The sequence below is a fragment of the Diadema antillarum genome, unplaced genomic scaffold (assembly GCF_040938485.1).
Source record: "Diadema antillarum isolate AM-2024a unplaced genomic scaffold, OU_Dant_1.0 scf00000205, whole genome shotgun sequence".
Taxonomy (NCBI): domain Eukaryota; kingdom Metazoa; phylum Echinodermata; class Echinoidea; order Diadematoida; family Diadematidae; genus Diadema; species Diadema antillarum.
The window spans coordinates 177880-196736 of NW_027271094.1; the positions used below are offsets into that span (position 1 = coordinate 177880).

General features: G+C 38.4%; 1 protein-coding gene across 1 annotated transcript; it reads right to left on the bottom strand.

The window, feature by feature from the left end:
* Nucleotides 1–4738: 4738 nt before the first annotated feature.
* LOC139724021 (uncharacterized) lies at nt 4739–18529 on the bottom strand. The gene is made up of 8 exons (XM_071635220.1): nt 18148–18529; nt 12266–12317; nt 11655–11710; nt 10315–10443; nt 9633–9835; nt 8313–8390; nt 6724–6934; nt 4739–4785 (listed from the first exon to the last, which is right to left on the bottom strand). Exons 1-8 carry the CDS (start codon nt 18434–18436, stop codon nt 4739–4741), a joined length of 1065 nt encoding a protein of 354 aa, XP_071491321.1. The 5' UTR covers nt 18437–18529.
* Nucleotides 18530–18857: the final 328 nt, after the last annotated feature.

The following is an 18857-nucleotide window of genomic DNA, read 5'->3' on the forward strand; positions in this document are numbered from 1 at the left end:
TGAAATAACCACCACCTAGTAAAGAAAACATTTCGTCTGTACGACCAATGTGAAGAGAAATAACTAACGGATACATTTAATGTATGCATTCACACTTAGTATCACCTCAGATCATCTCTTATAGGCCTATCAAGTTTGTCGATATCGATGAAAATTAAGTAATCTTCATGAGTTTTAGAGCACCGGGACAAAATTAGTGTGAGGAGTCAGATGGACGTAGAACTCGTCACAAGCTGGAGAGCCATTGCAATAAGATTTACGCTCTTTCAGGAAGCTTACACACACACACACACACATATATGTGTGTGTGTGTGTGTGTATGTGTGTGACGTAAATGATCTCATTCACGTTAGGATGCTGTATTATGAGCTATACTCGAGCTACAGACACTTCATAAGAAAAAGGGAAACTCAAACTAAAGTATAAACGAGTGTTGACTGATTATCTTATCGACGCTACTCCAAATTATTCTATATTGATGAATATTAACAACATTCTGTGTAATCGGGCTGCACACTTATGTGTAACTTTCATAATTTTAATGTTCATCTTCATGTCGCGGTGTGCGTGCTAGTAATTTACTCTACGTACACACGAACTTGAGCACTATGTCGAATATCAATTAGATTTTACAAAAATGAAATAAACATGATTATCGTACGCTCATAAGAATGATATAGTTTTTAGTATGAATAGTTGAAACGTTGCATGTATGTATAATGTAAATACCCGTACGTCGCTGCCACTATGTAAAAAGCCTTTATCCTACTATTTGGGGTCTGACATTACACAACAGAGTGGACACGACACTGGCTGTTTATCATGAAGTGTGGAGAGTATTTATTCCATAGAGTGAGCCCTCTATGTGAGTAGGCATTACAGTGTTGTAACATATAAGTCTAAAAAAAAGATTATTGTTACACTATGTTAAGAATTGGGATCAAATGACATTCCAATAAATTTGAGATAAAAATCATTGTATGTATAAAACTATATTATGTATCAAGACATTCGCTTGTGTGCAGTAAAGAGAAAAGCAGCTACCGCTTGGTTTCAAACCAAACACAATACAACAGTAACACACGCATATTATAATCATGAAGTAAGTATTACCAATCTTTCTTTTTGTTTTCAAATGGGAGGAAATATTTGAAGAGTTTGTTCGCAAAAACCAATAAGTCCATATTTGCCAAATGGAGATATTTGTGATTAAAGTTCAAGAAAAATAAAGAAAATAATAAGAAAATTTTTGCTTCTTTTGACCATAACTTCAAAAATGTACCTTTATATTATGTAGTGACCAATATATCATTTAAAAGGTACTTTATGACAGAGACCTTATTTCAAAATCTTCAAAAATGGACTTATCGGTTTTTGCGAACAAACTCTTCATTTCCAGTTTATTATTACACGGTACTAATTAAATACACACGCACAAACTTCATTTCCACAGACTTGAATAGTACTGCCAAGAAGCCTGGTATACAATATTTACTTAAATCCCCCAAACATAATAATAACTAAACTGTATCTATAACGCTGTGAAACCTAGCTAAAAACGGCTCGAGGGAACGGATCAAAGTGAAAACGCGTCAACACACCTGAACACAACACTTTCTTATTGACAAAGCCTCACTTAGTCATTTTCTTCTGAGCAATTATTTCATAAATAATATAGTCCAATTCGTATGCACAATATTCCATAACACATGACAGTCGGAAATCATGTCACCTTGATATTCTGAACAAATATTATTCACGCTGTTTTTCTTGACGAAATCATAAACAAGTCTCGGTGTATACGTAAAATCTCTATGAAATTTCGAACAATACTGTAAATACCAATTACCATAAGACATGATTAACTGATAATTCAACTTCATTAATTTTAGTTCTGCTATAATTGATGTTAACTCAGTGTGAACCCACAAGCTCGCGACTGAAGAATTTCCTTTCAGACACACACACACACACATATATATATATATATATATATATATATATATATATATATAAACACGTTTAGACTGAGCAGCGTTAAGACAGAGAAGCGCTGCGTTGTACTCAGAATGTAAGCGTATGGGTTTGCATAATTACACATTTACTATATGATTAAACATAGGGACTCTCAGTCCAAAACCCAAAATTACACATTAATTCTCACAAGTATGCCCACAGGATTAAGAAGAGTCTGCAATTACTGATTCCCATTAATCCTAGGTAATGCTATTATAGGAAAGTGAAATCATACAGAACACGTACGTACGTACGAAAAGAAAATTCAAATCCCATGTCATGTGAAAAAAAAAGAAGATATAATATACGTTGAACGTTAATATCCCTGTATATGTGTATACACGAGGTGTATTTCTCAATCACAAACCAAACACAAAACATGTACAGAAATACGCAATACAGTATGTCCCCCCCAAAAAAAATTACAACGGGGCCCTCCGCAATGATATCTTTAAAAATAGTGAATCAATCTAAAATTCAGGGTATGAAACTAAAACTCATTGCCCACATCTTACAGAAAACTCTACTCGGTTTGCTTCAGTGGTTAAAGAGAAATACGGAATTTTGTAGAGGATGTCGGGAATCTCTTCTGTCCAAGTTCTGTCTATTATTCACACACAAGATCATCGAAATGCTAAACTCGGAAGAATCCAATTCATGACATGCTTTACAACAATCCACATTGCTCTGTGACCGCTTAACCAAATTGAATGGAGTTTTCTCTAAAGTAGAGCTAAAATGTTATTTTTTAAGACCCTGAAGTAGCATTTAAGAAATTTAATCATATCGGGCGTTATCAATGCGAAAATCTGATTGTAATTTTTAGGGGGACATACTGCAGTAAGTCGCCCTCAAAATTACAATCAGATTTTCGAATTGATAGCACCCCATATGATCAACCTGTCTAAGTGCTACTTCGGGGTCTTAAGATATAACATCTTAGCTCTATTTTGCAGAAAATCCCATTCAATTTGGTTAAGCGGTCACAGAGAAATGTGGATTGTTGTAAAGCATGTCATGAGTCTTATTCTTCCAAATTTAGCAATTCAATGCTCTTGTGTGTGAATAATAGACAGAACTTGGACAGAAGAGATTCCCGACATCCTCTACAAAATTCCTTATTTCTCTTTGACCACTGAAGCAAATCGAATGGGGTTTTCTGTAAGATGTGGGCAATGAGTTGTAGTTTCATACCCTGAATTTGTATTTAGATTGATTCACTATTTTCAAAAAATCATTGCGGAGGGCCCCGTTGTAATTTTTTTTTTTGGGACATACTGTACAAAATGAGAGAAAAGAGAACTCTACAAAATAGTAATCTTCTGACCCGGAGGTGAGTTTCTTTATCCACATAAAAATATTTAAAAAATCAAAAGCTCCTACATGACATCACCTCATACTTTCAATTCAATATCAATTTCACATTTTGAAGAATACAAATTCACAAGGTATGCAGATGAGATGACAATATATTATCACTCTTTTGAAAAAAAAAATGCTTGCCATTGTAATAAATAGTAAGTTTAAAACATGTTCAGCGAAAAATGGAGGGGGCCACTGAAAAGCAGTGCTTGTAATGTGCAGGTCAAAGAATATCCAAGTGACTGGATGAAATAAATGAATTTCTCAATTACTCACCAACACAAACATGCAAACACACCCGAATGTGTATGTAGCAAATACAGTGGTTACATGAAACTAACTAAACAGTCCCCTATTAAGGCATCGATTGTATTCATTTATCCAGTAATAATTGTCACCCCTGAAATACATGGATACTTCAGCAAATACATGTATTGCATTAGACGTGAAACGAAAGGCATAATGCACCCTGCCGTCAAATTATACCGGAGATGGGATCACTAATATCTACCGAATACTTGAATACGATAAAATATCGTATTTACATCAATGTAAAGCGCTATTTGCTGTGAAAACATTATCTGTAAGAATTGTTGAATTACCAAGAAATCAAGACAAAATATTGATATGGCACCATGTCTAGGTTATTATGAAGCATGCACGAGAGCAAAGGGAAAAAAGTGTCTCAAAATGAATAAATACATCTGATCATTATCAGTTTAAAATTGTGCTTTTTACTGATATAACCTAAGTTGACCAAGTTTGACTTTGGCATATCAAGAAAGAAGAACACTTATTTTAGAATCTTTCATTAAAGGCAAAGTAATTTGTAGTTCTATCTCAGTCAATATTAGTATGTTGGGGTTAGGTGTCAAAATAATTCATTTTCCTATATGAGGCAGCCAAAGTGTGGTCATCCAGAAGCGACATGACGTCATGAATACTATGAGACAAAAATCATTAAATTTGCGTGCAACAGTGAAAATGGACCAGATCGAGAACCTTGTGAACACTATAAATATCATTTCGAGTTGGAAGACTTTGCAGATTTAAACACTACAGTCTAGTATCGAAGAAAATGAAGAAAAGAAAAACGCTATAACTTCCCGCAGGTCCCCCCATGATTCTTCCAATTACCCCTTGACCCCTTACCACCCCCCCCCCATTCCACTTACAGACGCACATACATACCATCAAACGTGTCGCCTATGAGTGCAAGTGTGAATGTGTGTGTGTGCACTTGCGTGTATGTACCTTGTATGTCTGTATGCATGTATGCATATGAAATGCATACGAAAGGACAATTCTACTGAAGTAAGGCTATTGATGAGGCACTGCATAGGATTACGATCACCTTGGCTCACATGTGAAGACATACTTTGTCAGGAGGCAGCCCATCCACACCTCCTGGGAAGAGATAAAAACAGGAAGAGAGTTTAAAAAAACATAAACAAACAGAACAGTAACATTTGCTTGGGAGAAGAAAACTGCTTAAAAAAGAATCACATTAACTGGGTATACAATGTAATTTGTAACAACTCCACTTGAACAACTGAACGTCAATATCAATGGTATTCATGTTCATTGATGTATGAGGATTAGCACATTAGAAAAAAAAGGACGGAATGATTTACGAGGTTGAAAGATCAAGACGCCAACATTCATATTTCAACAAAAGATTTGTAGCAGCACGTACCCCGTTAGTTTGACAATAAGTCACCGGCCGAGAGAGGGAGCTATTTTTATCGGTATAATCATGTTACTCTCTCCGGACGCTCCCCGATGGCAAAAAGAAACAAAAGAACTAATTTTTGCTGACCAGTCCTTTGACCACGGTTATGTAAAAATGTACACGTAGGCTTATCCCATAATACTTGCCACGTAGCCCCCTTTCCCTAACATTAACCGTGGACATAGCTTTTGCTCTCACTCTGGCTCCTCAACCTCCAAAGGAGATGGACATAGACCATCGCTCTCCTGCGTCCAATACAAAAGGGAGATGCAATATTACTTTCCAGAGTCAAGTCCATTCCTTATTGAGGCGGTTTTACATTGTACTATAATTCTTGGAGTTCATACATGTCTCTTTTACACCACATCGGTGAGGTGCATGTTTCCAGCAACATTAATTCTAAATAGTTGTGGAACAATTATTACGGAAGAGGAGTTGCCTTCCTGTCATATTTGCGGACGCTGCATGAGGCTTGCATCAGAGCTCATCATCTCGCATCTCCTCTCATCGTCAACCCCGTCGTCAATGACTGAGGATGAACTTCATCCATTTCCAGCTCACGACGAATTAGCGTAAATTTATTGTGAATCTCCAAGTTGGGATCGCATCCTTAACAATCGATGTCAACGCTATTGATGTGAGTGCCGGGCGACGACGAGGCGGCGAACACCGGTCCCGTTCCAGACAGTGCGTGTACACGTCAGCATGTCGACCCGGAGCTCATCGTGGCAGTGCGCACTGCAGTTCGCGATCGCGATCGAGGTCCCCTTGGAGAGTGACGTGGCCACTATTTCACCCTGGAAGCGACTAGGGACTCTGTTCGGACTGTCGCGGTGGTTCGTACCTTATGCACCCTTTTATTTGTATTACCGCTCCTAATATAACCACATGTATTATGTCCCCTCAATTTTAAGACCTCCTTTTAAACGTTTTGACCAAATATAATTTGGTGTGATTGCTCATGGAGAGTCGTATAACCAATACACTGATCAATTCATAATTCTGGGGGAAATACCCTGTAATTATCACCTGCGTGTGATATAATGATGTACACGACAATAAAGCGTGTATACTATTGAACCTTAAATATTGTTGTCAACGCCCGTTATTACAATTAGGCTAGTAAGTAATTTGGTAAGTCGAGTGGAGTCATAACTCAAGACGTTGGAATATGGCTGTATGATGAGAGTGTGTTTGGTGTGTAGTTTGTTACATAACGATAATAATATCTTGCCACATTAACACGTCCCGAGGCCTACCTTCCAACAGATTCGTTCACCCCCACTAACTCTAGAATGAACAAGACTGAAAAAAACAATGAGGATCGTAAGGTATATACATTATCTAATATATACATATATATATATATATACATACATATATATATATATATATATATATATATATATATATATATATGCATTACACTGAATACAGTTACACTTTTCCATAGTTTCAAAGCCAAGGCGCTGCTCTTAAAATCTGTCGCTCATTTTGGATCCGGCTCTCCCTTACAGAAGTGGTTATACCGCCCTCAACGATTGTATTATGACGAGAATATAAAACCACGGATACGAAACTGAGGAATCCATGATTTCAGTCGAAGAACTGACCATGTCTAATTCGTAGCGACTGGCACATGAGGTTGTAGTACTTGGTCTCCCATGTGTGTGTCCACGCTTCGTTCCACCATTCCTCCAGCCCTGAGTCCTTTCTGGTCATCACTGACCGACCACGTGTGGAGCAGTTGTAAGACCCTGAGCTTGCCGCCTCGACAACGCCGTCCGAAACGACGGTGTACTGAGTGGTATATATGGCATCAACCTTGAATTTCGGAGACGATGAAAATAAAACACGCATCATACTTCACGTCAACTAGCTAGACATATTCATATCTTACGATGGTTACAAAGATTTTGAATGAAGTGGTCAACTTACACGTCCTTTCAAGAACAAATACATGGGTAACATGTAATAAAAGAATAAGCACTGAAATCAATCAAAACACTTCCATTTCTGTTCCGACCAAGGAGGTGCAAAAGCCGGAGGTCCAACTGGCTATAATCAGCTGATGATAATTCAAACTGTTAGAGATACACAGAAAATTCCACAAGTGCAGTAATATTTTGTGCCTGTGATGATCGGGTTTGATTCGATCAAATTAACTATGAGCGCAAATAGCCTCTCGGTGCATACAGTAAGATGCAATTACAGTACAACTGTATACATAGTGCTGCTTGCTTCAGGTGAACTTCTTGTACTGCTAACTAGAGTGCCTCGTATTAATGATGCAAAGTCAGGTGGATCCTCCCGATTGCATCCCTATGATGTTGGGTATATCTTGCTTTTTCTTTTTCTTTTTTTGTTCGTTATATAAATTGAAATTTCACTTATATACTGATATCAAACATACAAAACAAAAGTCAACCAGAAACATGCATAAAAGTGTGAATCACACCTGTATGTTTTGGAAGTGCTTAACTGTACCCTCCTGAAAAATGAATCTCACCACTCTTCCGATGAATTCCAACAAAAACTGCTACACATTACATGATATTGGTTTTGTTTAAGTAGGGTAGCTCCATCAATGGCTAAAAAACGAACAAATTTACCGCCAGTATACCAATAGTAAAATCCGTGAATGGAGACAAATGACACCAGCACAAACCTGCAGTATTAATTATGACAATCAGGTTTGAGGGAAATACGCCAATCCTAGCAAAACATGTGAAATTTAAAAGCTTTGGTTGAATTCTTAAGCTGACATCGCTGGATACGAAGACTACGTACATTCGTGATGTCATACATAGTAGGAAAACAGCCTCTTTCTCAAGGTAAGGGGAATAATATATATTTTTTTTTACGCATGCGAGTAACATAAATGGAAAGAACGCGTACTTCTCATTGAAAAACAAAAACGGGGTTGGGGAATTCTCTTGCATCAATGAAAGAAACTAGTGACAAGTTATCAAGAGGGAGAGATACTAATTAATATTCCTGTTTTTCACAAAAATTGTAATCTTACCATTATATTCATTTTTTTTCAGAAGGTAATATTATTTTACAGGTGTGACGTCACATAAATGTTACATACCTCGTGAAATAAATGTTTCAGTTCAAGGGGGTTGATGAAAGTCAAAATATCGCAAGAATATTTACATCATAAAAAAATTGGATATAAAAATTGGATGATTCTGTATACCGTATTATTTTTCAGTGCCGCTGCAGCATCATCGAGCGAGGAGAAATGGCTGATCTGAGCCAACTTTAGAGGCAGATTCTGCATTAAAATAAAATCCACATCACTTGTATAGTATCATATTATTATTATAGCAACAGCTTATCAGTGAGGCGACAGAGAACACTCATAAACGTGCATTCCTCTTCTTACAGATATCACCAGAATCAATCTGCAATTAGCATTCCCATGCGCCATGTTGAAATATTCATAAGGCTTTTGTCTCCGAGCTCACAAACATGTATACTGAATGTATACGGCTATCAGCACGTTAAGAAGACATTATCGGAGTCTCATTAGGAGTCGACAAATGAATTATGCATAAAGTAGTTGTGATTTGATTTCACTTACACACGATACCACTTATGACTGCTCTACATTATTGTGATGTGGACAGTGTACGATCTCGAAGTGCCATCAAAATGAAATCAAAATGAAATGGGTGTATAACAGCTTCTTTGGAGCTTTGAGAATTTACGAAACACTGACTTTGTAATCCTATACCGGGGATACAGTGCCACTTCATCACCGATGTTTCTTGCCCGATCACATCCGCGTATGCATCATTTTTTGTTGTCTGGATGAACAATCCTAATGCATAGCCTATGTATATTTAACATACGGGTAACAGAGCAATCAATATTTTCTGCGCTGTTGGCAAAAATAAATGGGTATCTTTAAAGATGAAACATTTCAAATATATGCACTGGGAAAATCCAGCAGGTCAGGGGGGCATTTCATGAAATGTTTTGTCCGATTTTTTTTTCTGACAAACTGTTGTAAGCTACAAAAAAAAAATGCTTGCATCGGACTGGCTGGCATCTGATTTGTCAAAAAAAGAATACATACAAACATATATATGTATATATATATATATATATATATATATATATATATATATGTGTGTGTGTGTATATATATATATATATATATATATGTATATATATATATATATATATATATATGTGTGTGTGTGTGTGTGTGTGTGTGTGTGTGTATCTGACAAAGCACTTCATGAAGTGTTCCTCTGACATGGTCTGTCTTGAACGGCGCGGTTGAAGTCTGTTCCATTCCTTAAAAATTTACCTGCCGCCTAGAAGCAGCTTTTGTCCTACAAGCGTTTAAAGCTTTCCTTCTTTCATCTCGAAAACTCACAGGGAAAAAAAAACTAATGCAGCTCTTATCAGACACCATTATTATAATAGCACATCCAAACTATTTGAACGAAACAACCGCTGTCAAAGTTTTTAATACATTGTGTGAGATCAGCAAAACACCTCATACCCGGATGTCGGCAGAAGATTGCCTGTTGAGGCAATGCTCGTCGTCTGCGTAACCTTCTAAAAAGCCGATGCGTTTTCCCGCCATATCTTGTGGATCAAAAGAATTCTTCTGCGCGGTGTTGACGAAGAAAACACTGGGAATCGGCTTCGTATAGGGCTCTGTAAATGCGAATGTTCTCCTTCGTTCGTGTGTTTGTGCCCATCCTAAAACCATTTCGGTTAGAAAGACATGTATTTTTTTTAACAATACTTACGAAAAATAACAAGCAAAAGATTAATTCACATCAATATTGTTGAGAAGACGACAGATGATAGGAGTTAATTCCAAGAATGGAAATGGATAAAATACGTGCAGATGCATGAATGAAACAGCTTTTCACAAGATCCGCAGATACAAGATTTTCGGAAGGTATAATTTTAAGAATATATTTCACAAGCATATTTTCATGATATCGCAGGCAATCTGGCTACTACTGTACACTTGCCACACAGAAACTATACACAAATATTAAATAATATTCTCATCTATGGAATCATCGATACAGTTAATCTAATGCTTCCATGGCAAGTCTTTCCCTAACAAAAGGTCGACTGATGAAAATTTAGTTAACTTTTAGTCTTTTTTAAGCATGTTTATACGTAGTCTCAATTACAGTCGTCCACAGCCTACATTCTCAACTAACCCACGCATGCGTCATACCAGCCCCCCATCAGTCCGTTACCGCCGCGCGCCTCTTCGCCCTTCTGGGACAGCCAGCAGTTAGAGTCCACGTCCATCACGATCCGACACTTCTTATTCGCGATACTGCACACTACGAAGAGAACAGACGATACACTAGGTGGTGGAGTCGAACATTGAGGCATTTGGATGTAAACGGCAATTCACAGGCAATTTCTACACAGATTACAGTAGAAGCAATCCTTCACTATAAATAAGAGATCATCGAAATCATAATACAGATCTATCTTCTTCTTTTTTTTAAAATCAATGTTTCACTCACAAGAATCCACACAACTGAGCCCAGAAAGTTCTCCATGCAGTAGCTCGATTTATCAGCCGCTCAACTTAAGTTCAATTTGACAAATAAAGGGTAAATTAAGCAAACAGAATGGTAGTTGTTTTTTTTAAGAATTGGAGCTTTAATGGCCACTGAAGTCCATAGAATTTCAAATTGCATGTTTTCAGAAAACAGCGATACTAGTAGAGCGATACATCACGAGAGTGATGATGTCACGGTCTCACATGATTATTATTATAGCATTTCATATCCCTGTATACAATCGATTGGAACAAAATATCGCTTTTTTGACACAGTATCAAAGCAATAGTATTCTTGGCGTCAACTTTTTGTCACGTGTGACGTTGCAATACCTAACAAAGATAACTTTCGATTTCGGGGGAAAGAGCTTGTAGCTTCAACGAAAAACAAGATCCTTGGATTTTTTTCAACACAGACACTGCATGATTGAAAAGTAAGGAGTTGATGAAAATCAACCTCTCATTTGATTGGACTATGTGGTTGCAGCAAATGGTTAGTGCTACGTTGGTGATAAAAACATCATATAAACTATAACCTTTCTTATCCTACTTCGTACATTATATTTGAAATTTGATCATTCTGTTTGATTTACTCAAACGTTGATTGATTAAACTTGATTTACTCGACTTTATTTAAGTAAAGTTCAGGTATAATACGGGATCTTTTTTTCTTGAAATAAGTAGATGCTTTGGTTTCGTTTCGTTTGATCTGTTTGCAGATAAATATGCTGTATAAATAAAACATAATAATGATAATGATAATAATCATATTCATAAATGTACTTCTATACAGTATAGAGTACATGAACTCATGGAGTTTTGTCTTTCCCTAAGTGACTGAAGTATATTTGACATGTGACACAGACAAGAAGTACCTACATTTAAATAAAAGATTCAAAGGATCTGACTTTTGATATAGAATCTAATCTTATCTTAAACAATCGAGACTAATATACAAATATCACTTTGCAAGAACTCACTTACTTGTTTTGACCATGTCTACGTCAAAGCCACTCACTTCATCATCCCAAATATCATCGCTGCGAGAAAATAAAGACATAAACGGGTTGGCATTACACGAGAATTAACCACTGATTCAATTCAAGTCAATTTAAATTTATTACACATCTGTAAAAAAAAAAAATACAGCATAAACAAAAATATACAGCATTATAGATCACATATTATACTGACGTCAAAAACATATCTAAAACACAATGTGAAGCATATACACAAAAAATACATGGAAATAAGGTTAAATGATATCTCGTCTGACAACACAAAAAAGCAGATGTGTGGATTATGACCTTGATTATTATTAGTATTATTATGATTAGCAAAAATAAATGTCCTTTTTTTTAATTATCATTGTTATTAGTAAAAGCCATTGACCAAAGGCTAATCCTTTTTTATAACTGTTTTTGATACATTCCGCTATAAATATAAACAAACTTATTTCCCACTCTTCATCTCGGACAATTCTATAGCATCTAATGCATGTAAATGAAGCATCAGTACCCGACTGCCGGATATTGAATTCATTTACGCATTTCTCAGCATAAAGAGAACGTCTGTTGGTCCTTGATGATACTTACATATAGTGAAAATTCAGATACGTACTGCCAACAGCAAATGTCCACACTTTCTCTGTAGGAATACGAAAAGAGAAAGGCGGAAACATTCTCAATCGAAGTGAAAGTATAAGACTCGAGTAGTAATAAACACGAGTCATTTCACAATAAATCATAAATAGCAATCCCTTTCTACCTTAATCTTGTGCAAGGAAATTTAGTCTTGTTTGCATTCTGTTTCGAAAGCAAACGGGTTTGATAGGTTTGATACGTAAAGCCCCCGTTCCACTATCACGATTTGGACCCCGATCTGTCCCGATCTAGCAGATCGGGATAGAGCGGCAAAAGCGTACGGGGATCGGAAGCATCGTAGCAGCAGCGTGTGGAGGTCGGGGTTGGAGCGGGCAGTTTTTCAGATCGGGAAGAAATTTTGAACCGGTTCAAAATTTCTTCCCGATCTCCCCGATCAAAATTGACATATTTTTAATCGTACGGCAAGCGGGGAGAGCGTAGTGACAGCGTAATAGAAACGCAGCGGGGAGAGCGTAATGACGGCGTAAACGCAGCGGGATGAGCGTAACAAGGTCTTTCTGAGCGTAGTAACATCGGCACAAGAACGGGAAGTAATTTTAGCTGTAATTTTCGAAGAAGAAGAAGATGAAGAAAAAGAAGAGAAGAAAGCAGCAAAGCAGCCACCCAAAAGGCGAAGAAAGAGAGACTGCACGTGATGCTGAAAGAGGAGGAAGAGGACACAGCAGAATTTTGAAGAATATGAAATCATCTACAACTGGAGGAAGACGGACTATAAAAGCAAGGACATCAAGAAAAATCCTTTGAAAAATCAGCCCGTCTTTGTTTATACAATGCATTGCTGCAAAAGAACCGTGAGTTGAGGAGGCTCTTAAAGTTCAAGTTCAAGTTGATTTATTTCACTTCCAATAAACAAATAATACAAAAATACAAAGAAACGCTCATATACACAGACGTCATGAAATCAGTAGGCCTACCACAATGCGATGAACAGAACAACATTGTAAAAGAGATGCAGGCAAATTATCAACAGAGATACAATTAACAGTTACGTCACTGTGGTAAACGCATACAAAATATTGCTGGAAATGGAGGGGACTGCTAACAAGCAGAGCTTGTAGTATTAGAATGCAGTCCCCTCATAGAGAAAAATATATAATTGCAAAAAACAACAACAACAAATTTCCCTAAGCGGTAGCAAAAAAAAAAGACAGACAGAGTAATACACACATACATGCACACATACGGACGCACATTAAACACATGGCGGCTCTCTTGTAAGGAAAAAATTGATGAGAGGATAGAAGGATATAGTAGTGAAGAAGGTAGTAAGTCCGAGGTGGACCGGGGGGGGGGGGGGGGAGGAGGGGAGAGGAGAGGGAAATGGTGGGTAATAACCAGGGCACTGGAGGCACAGAAGCACGGGCTCGCTGATGAAGAAAGAGTAGTGAGAATAACGAAGCAACAACAACTTTGAAAATCAAAAGTAAAAAAAGAAGAATGAATCTTCGAGGTCCACAGTATATTTCTTCGTTTCTGCATGCTAATAAGTTGACTCACTGCTGACCCACAGTCGAATCGGGGTATACATCGGGGCACATCGGGCACTTTTCAGCTCTCGGAACGGGGTAACAGCGTGATAAGATCGTATAGATCGTTCAGAGCGTAGATACAGCGTGCATTGATCGGATTACATCGGCAACATCGCACTAACAGCGTAGCTACATCGTTCTAAAACGTACCGGCAGCGGCAGAGATCGCAATGTCTAATTCCCGATCATCGTAGTAAGAGCGTAGCAAGCACTTGGTAGTCGTAACTGCAGCGTACTTAGAGCGTTCTAACATCGTACTGTGTCCAGATCGGCTCAGGTTTTACCCGATCCTTCCCGACCTGAGAAAATTGTCAAATCGTAGCGAGAACGGCATAGTGGAACGGGGGCTTTAGGTTATGATGTACATGATATGACATTTTATGATAAAATTATGGTCGAATTTACCCAAGATGGCCTTCTCTAGGGGACCTGTCATAATTATTACTATTCTCATGGTCGGACATCCGGGTATTTTGCGTGTCACGGGGTCATCATGGATAGCGTTGGAGTGAAAACAAACCACTCGCGTGAGCCTGGAGTGAACGCTGTACGTGTTTTCTGCCGGGGCGCCCCGCGAGCATAGCGCTAAGGCAAGCTGGTACTGTAGCTGTGCGGGCGGCAGGATTAGGCCCTAGGCCTACTCTAAATTAAGCCCTACCCTAAGTACTACAGTACTAACGTTAGACCTACCTGAAGTACAGATTCCATGAGGTATAAGTAAGCGTAGATATCGGGGTAGGGCCTACTCAAAGAGGTTCTATTGCACATCTGGCCATTTTGTCGGGTCGTTGATCCAGAGTCCTGCCGCGATTTCATACGGGCACAGGTCCAGTCCGGCCGCCTTAAACTTCGCAAAATACCGGGACCGATCGATCGACAGGATCCAGATTTTTAGAATGTTGCTGGCAAGACATGATTCATGTATAATTCATGAATGATGGCACAAATGACAAAATGAATAATGAAAAACAGTCCCCATGTCTGAGCTGCGTAGAGTTGCACATAGATTATACGCGTCGCACATGCACAGCATGCAGTATGCGCATTATGCAGGCTTAGCGCTTGCAAGCTGTTTGTTTTCACTCCAGTCGACCGGAAGTGACGTGTAGCCGACCGCAAGAATACCCGAGCAGTGTGGTAGATATCACATACACACACACACACACACACACACCAATGTTTGACAGCAATATCAACTCCGCTTCTATAAATCCGTTAAAGAGAGCAGATCTGGTATCATCCCTCGCTTTTGAAGCCAAGAATGACACAAAATGATATACGACTCTATGCTTTCTTGCGCGTCATTACAAGCCCAATGTACCAGTACTAACACGACAAGACAAATCACATTTCATCTCTTCGCTTTCTACATGTAATGAGAGGCGACCGGACAAGGAGAAATGCAGATCTTATTCTTTATGTTAAGCACTGTATGGACAGCTATGGGTCCGCTTCATGTCAAGTACATTTTACACTACAAACAAATTTATCAAAGGTCGTCGTTTCACCCTTTAGTCACATAACTATACTACCATGCTAAGTCTTGAGCCAAAGTGGCCAATAATCTTTCAGTTACATTGACTTTGATGTTCACTATTGTACGACCAATAATTTCTCGAAAGCGAAATAAACGCTAAATTAATGAAACTAAACAAGAGGCTTATAACACAAAAAAAGGGAGAGAAATGGCGTGGACGCATGGTACGCCCGGCGTTTGCAAAGCAACTCCAGTCAATACTACAAGGAGTGACCGTGATTTCCACTCGTATAATTTGCTATGAAAACAAACACATAAGCAAGGAAAACATACGCGAAACAGAAGTATGTAGCGCGGGATATACTGTTATGTGGACTTTTTCTGGCGAATCCCATGACACGTGATCGAAATGGACTGGCAAACTCATTTTCTCGAGTATAAGCGAATTGTACTTTCACCAACGTGCTTAAAGGGATGGCATAGATCTGATTTGCCTTAGATGAGGGAATTCAGGTTTTAACTTTTTTTTTTTGTGTGAGATAATTAGAAACCACGCTGCGCCTTTTAACTTGTGAGGGCACACACTCAAGGTCAAAGGTCACAGTCATGTCAAGGTCACATCCAGCCATTACACTTTCTCCAATATCTCGGCAATACCTGCAGTTGTTTTCTTACTCAGAGTTTCCATGTGCTGCAAGATAAGAATAAATTTTGAGGTTATGAAGTCATGGGGTCGAAGGTCAACGGTCAAGTGAAAATGCTAAGATTTCATTTCTCCTTATCCCGAAAATGGCTCGAGGGTTTTTTCCTTTTGTTTTCTCCTATTTCCTGGCGATAATTCTCTAGGGAAGTTGTGGGTCATGAGGTTAAGACTGGTTAAATCATACCATTATCTTGCAAACGACTCAAAGTATACACTTAATCACACTTACATACATTAATATGTACGTTAACGTAGCGTAGGCCCTATGCATTACTGTGTGGACAATAATTGTGAAGGAAACGATTGCACCATAAAGGCAAAGATTAAGTATTAAATACAAATGCTAAAAATTTCACAATTTTCTTTTCCATATTTTGAAAGTATAGCTGAAAGTATTGTCTTGTAAATTGACGTGTATAATAATGAAATATTTTTATAATAATATTTAGTGATTATTTGCCAGTAATGTTAACCAGTCTCGTCTCACATATTGGCAAAATTTAGGGCCTATGTAGAACTATCGGGATAATACATGTTTGTAATACAGAGGTAAGGAGAATAACTGTATCAACATAGAGGATGTATACCAGTCACTATTTCTATTTAACATTATATGAGATACCTCTTTTGGGCCTCTTCTCATTATACGACCCTCAATGCCCGTCTCTCGGTTGTATATGTATAACGTTGCTATTGATACCATAATATTAACTGTGTTGGTTACGACAGTGACTGCAGTAATTAGATACATGATAATTGACACTTAACAAGCTATAGGGGTCTGTAAGTTTGCATCATGAATTTGGCTGCACATGATTCTTTTATGAATAGAATACAACGCGGAAATAATCAGTAATACGGCAATTTAACACCAAGACTAACAGATCTAGAGAAGGTGGTATTCCCCCGATCCTTCGTCGTTTTTCTCGGGGTTTTTTTTTTTTTTTTTTTGGTCTCTCCCTCTCTTGCAGGTTTACTTTCATAATACATGTATCCTGTGTTGTAGCATGGAAGAGCGATAATTCTTAAATGACGAGTATCGTCGCTATGTCGTTATGATGTGGGAGGTTGACCGTGATTACTTCACTGTATCAGAGCTCTAACGCGACGTAATAAAGTCGCACTTCGAATTAGGCCTGTAGGTAGGTCTGTCTTTGATATTATTGATATCATAATTATTGCCAAAGAGTACCTCAACTAAATGCAACAACAACTGGAGGAGCTGGTCCCGAATGTATCGTAGCATGGAGTTGATCAGATTCGCGGCCTGAGCAATAGCAACAATGCCCTAAAATAATATATAAGCAGTCCACATCGGTTTCATATAAGCCTATTAATACCAAATAGAAAGTAACTTTTAAAAAATCGATCGCGATCTTCCGTGCCAATTCATATAAATGTGTCATATCAAATTATATTGTATTATAAGTATTATAGCTATATCATATTATATTATTACAAATAAATTGTATGGTCTGAACTGCCACATAAAATGTATCTTTCATAGACGTGTTGCATTGCGATAGCATTGCAAAAGGGTCTTGGCTCGCTCTGTAGAAGACACTAATTAACTAGTGCTTGCAATACATGTTACAAACCCATACAATCCTAAAGAGGACGGTTTTGTTGCATGGCGCAGTTCAGTACTAAGAACTATTGAAGGCAATTGCCCACTATGTCATCAATCAGAATCGCTCGAGGATAATTAAAGAAGATATGTGACACCTAATATAAAACTTTTAATATTCTTGTATTGGTTGTTCCTTCCTATATAATGCAGAAAGCATACTAATCATCAGTTCATCATCACTTCCAGCAGTCAGTAACACAATGCCACTACAGAGCTCGCTGGTAAAATAAAAATAGATAGATTTAAAAAAAAAAAAAAAACCGTCACTGGCTGGAAGCAGGTGCAATGACTCCGCGGGTTATTGATTGTGAGAATTGAACCATGACGTCAATGGAAGTTACCCGTGTGTGTAAACAACAGATCTGGTTTTGTTTCCCCCATCAAGAAACGAAAGGGCTGTACCTCAAACATGAAAATAATATGAGATCATCATGGGCCCTTACCAATTCTTCTGTTACTGCTACGGCGGCTTACCTTCTGGTGCTAGAGACATCACTCTCGATAATGCTAGGGCAGAAACCACGATGGATAAGAGGCATATCACTCCAACGAGCGCCATGAGCAGCAGGGTCGTCTGCCGAACTCGATCAGCCCCCCTCTCCCCGACGTTCCCGCGGACGCGACCATCACCGCTCGTCACTACAATGTCTGTCGTCTGGATCTCGGGGTCGTTTGCAAAAGCCTCACGACTCCCTCCGTGATCACCTCCGTGATCGCCACCTCCATCGAGTCTCGAAAATTTGAAGCTTGTATCATCTGCCATGTTCACTTTCTAGATGTAGAAATTAGGAAGTACGTGCATTAGGGCCCATTGAGTGCAAGTGATACAGTTCAGAGCTGGTAGTGTAGCTGCCCGGTAGAGCTGTGTGTGATATAGTGTAAGCCCCTCTATTCACCGCGCCGGTGCCTATACCATTACAAAATGTATATGTGGGTGTCTATGTGCGCCTCTGAAGCCGGGTACTAGTACATTCTTGTGACAATCCAAGCGTGCTATACCACACTGTGCTGTTTAGTGGCTCCATCCATGGAGGTAAAATGTACCTCCATGCTCCATCCATGGCCTGACAAAGATTCAGGGTTGATCTCATTCACGAATTTGAAGACTGGTTCAGTTGACTGTGAGACATTTTGTACATTAATAGTAAACGACGAAAGTGAGATCTCTGTTTTTCGATTACACG

What these genes read in the sequence shown, in the direction of transcription:
- LOC139724021 (XM_071635220.1), bottom strand. Translation starts at nt 18,436, where the DNA reads ATGGCAGATGATACAAGCTTCAAATTTTCGAGACTCGATGGAGGTGGC. An exon ending in GATGTCTCTAGCACCAGAAG is followed by an intron (nt 12,318 to 18,147) that starts GTAAGCCGCCGT and finishes GTATTCCTACAG; the next exon opens with AGAAAGTGTGGACATTTGCT. An exon ending in AATCTTCTGCCGACATCCGG is followed by an intron (nt 8,391 to 9,632) that starts GTATGAGGTGTT and finishes ATTTTAATGCAG; the next exon opens with AATCTGCCTCTAAAGTTGGC.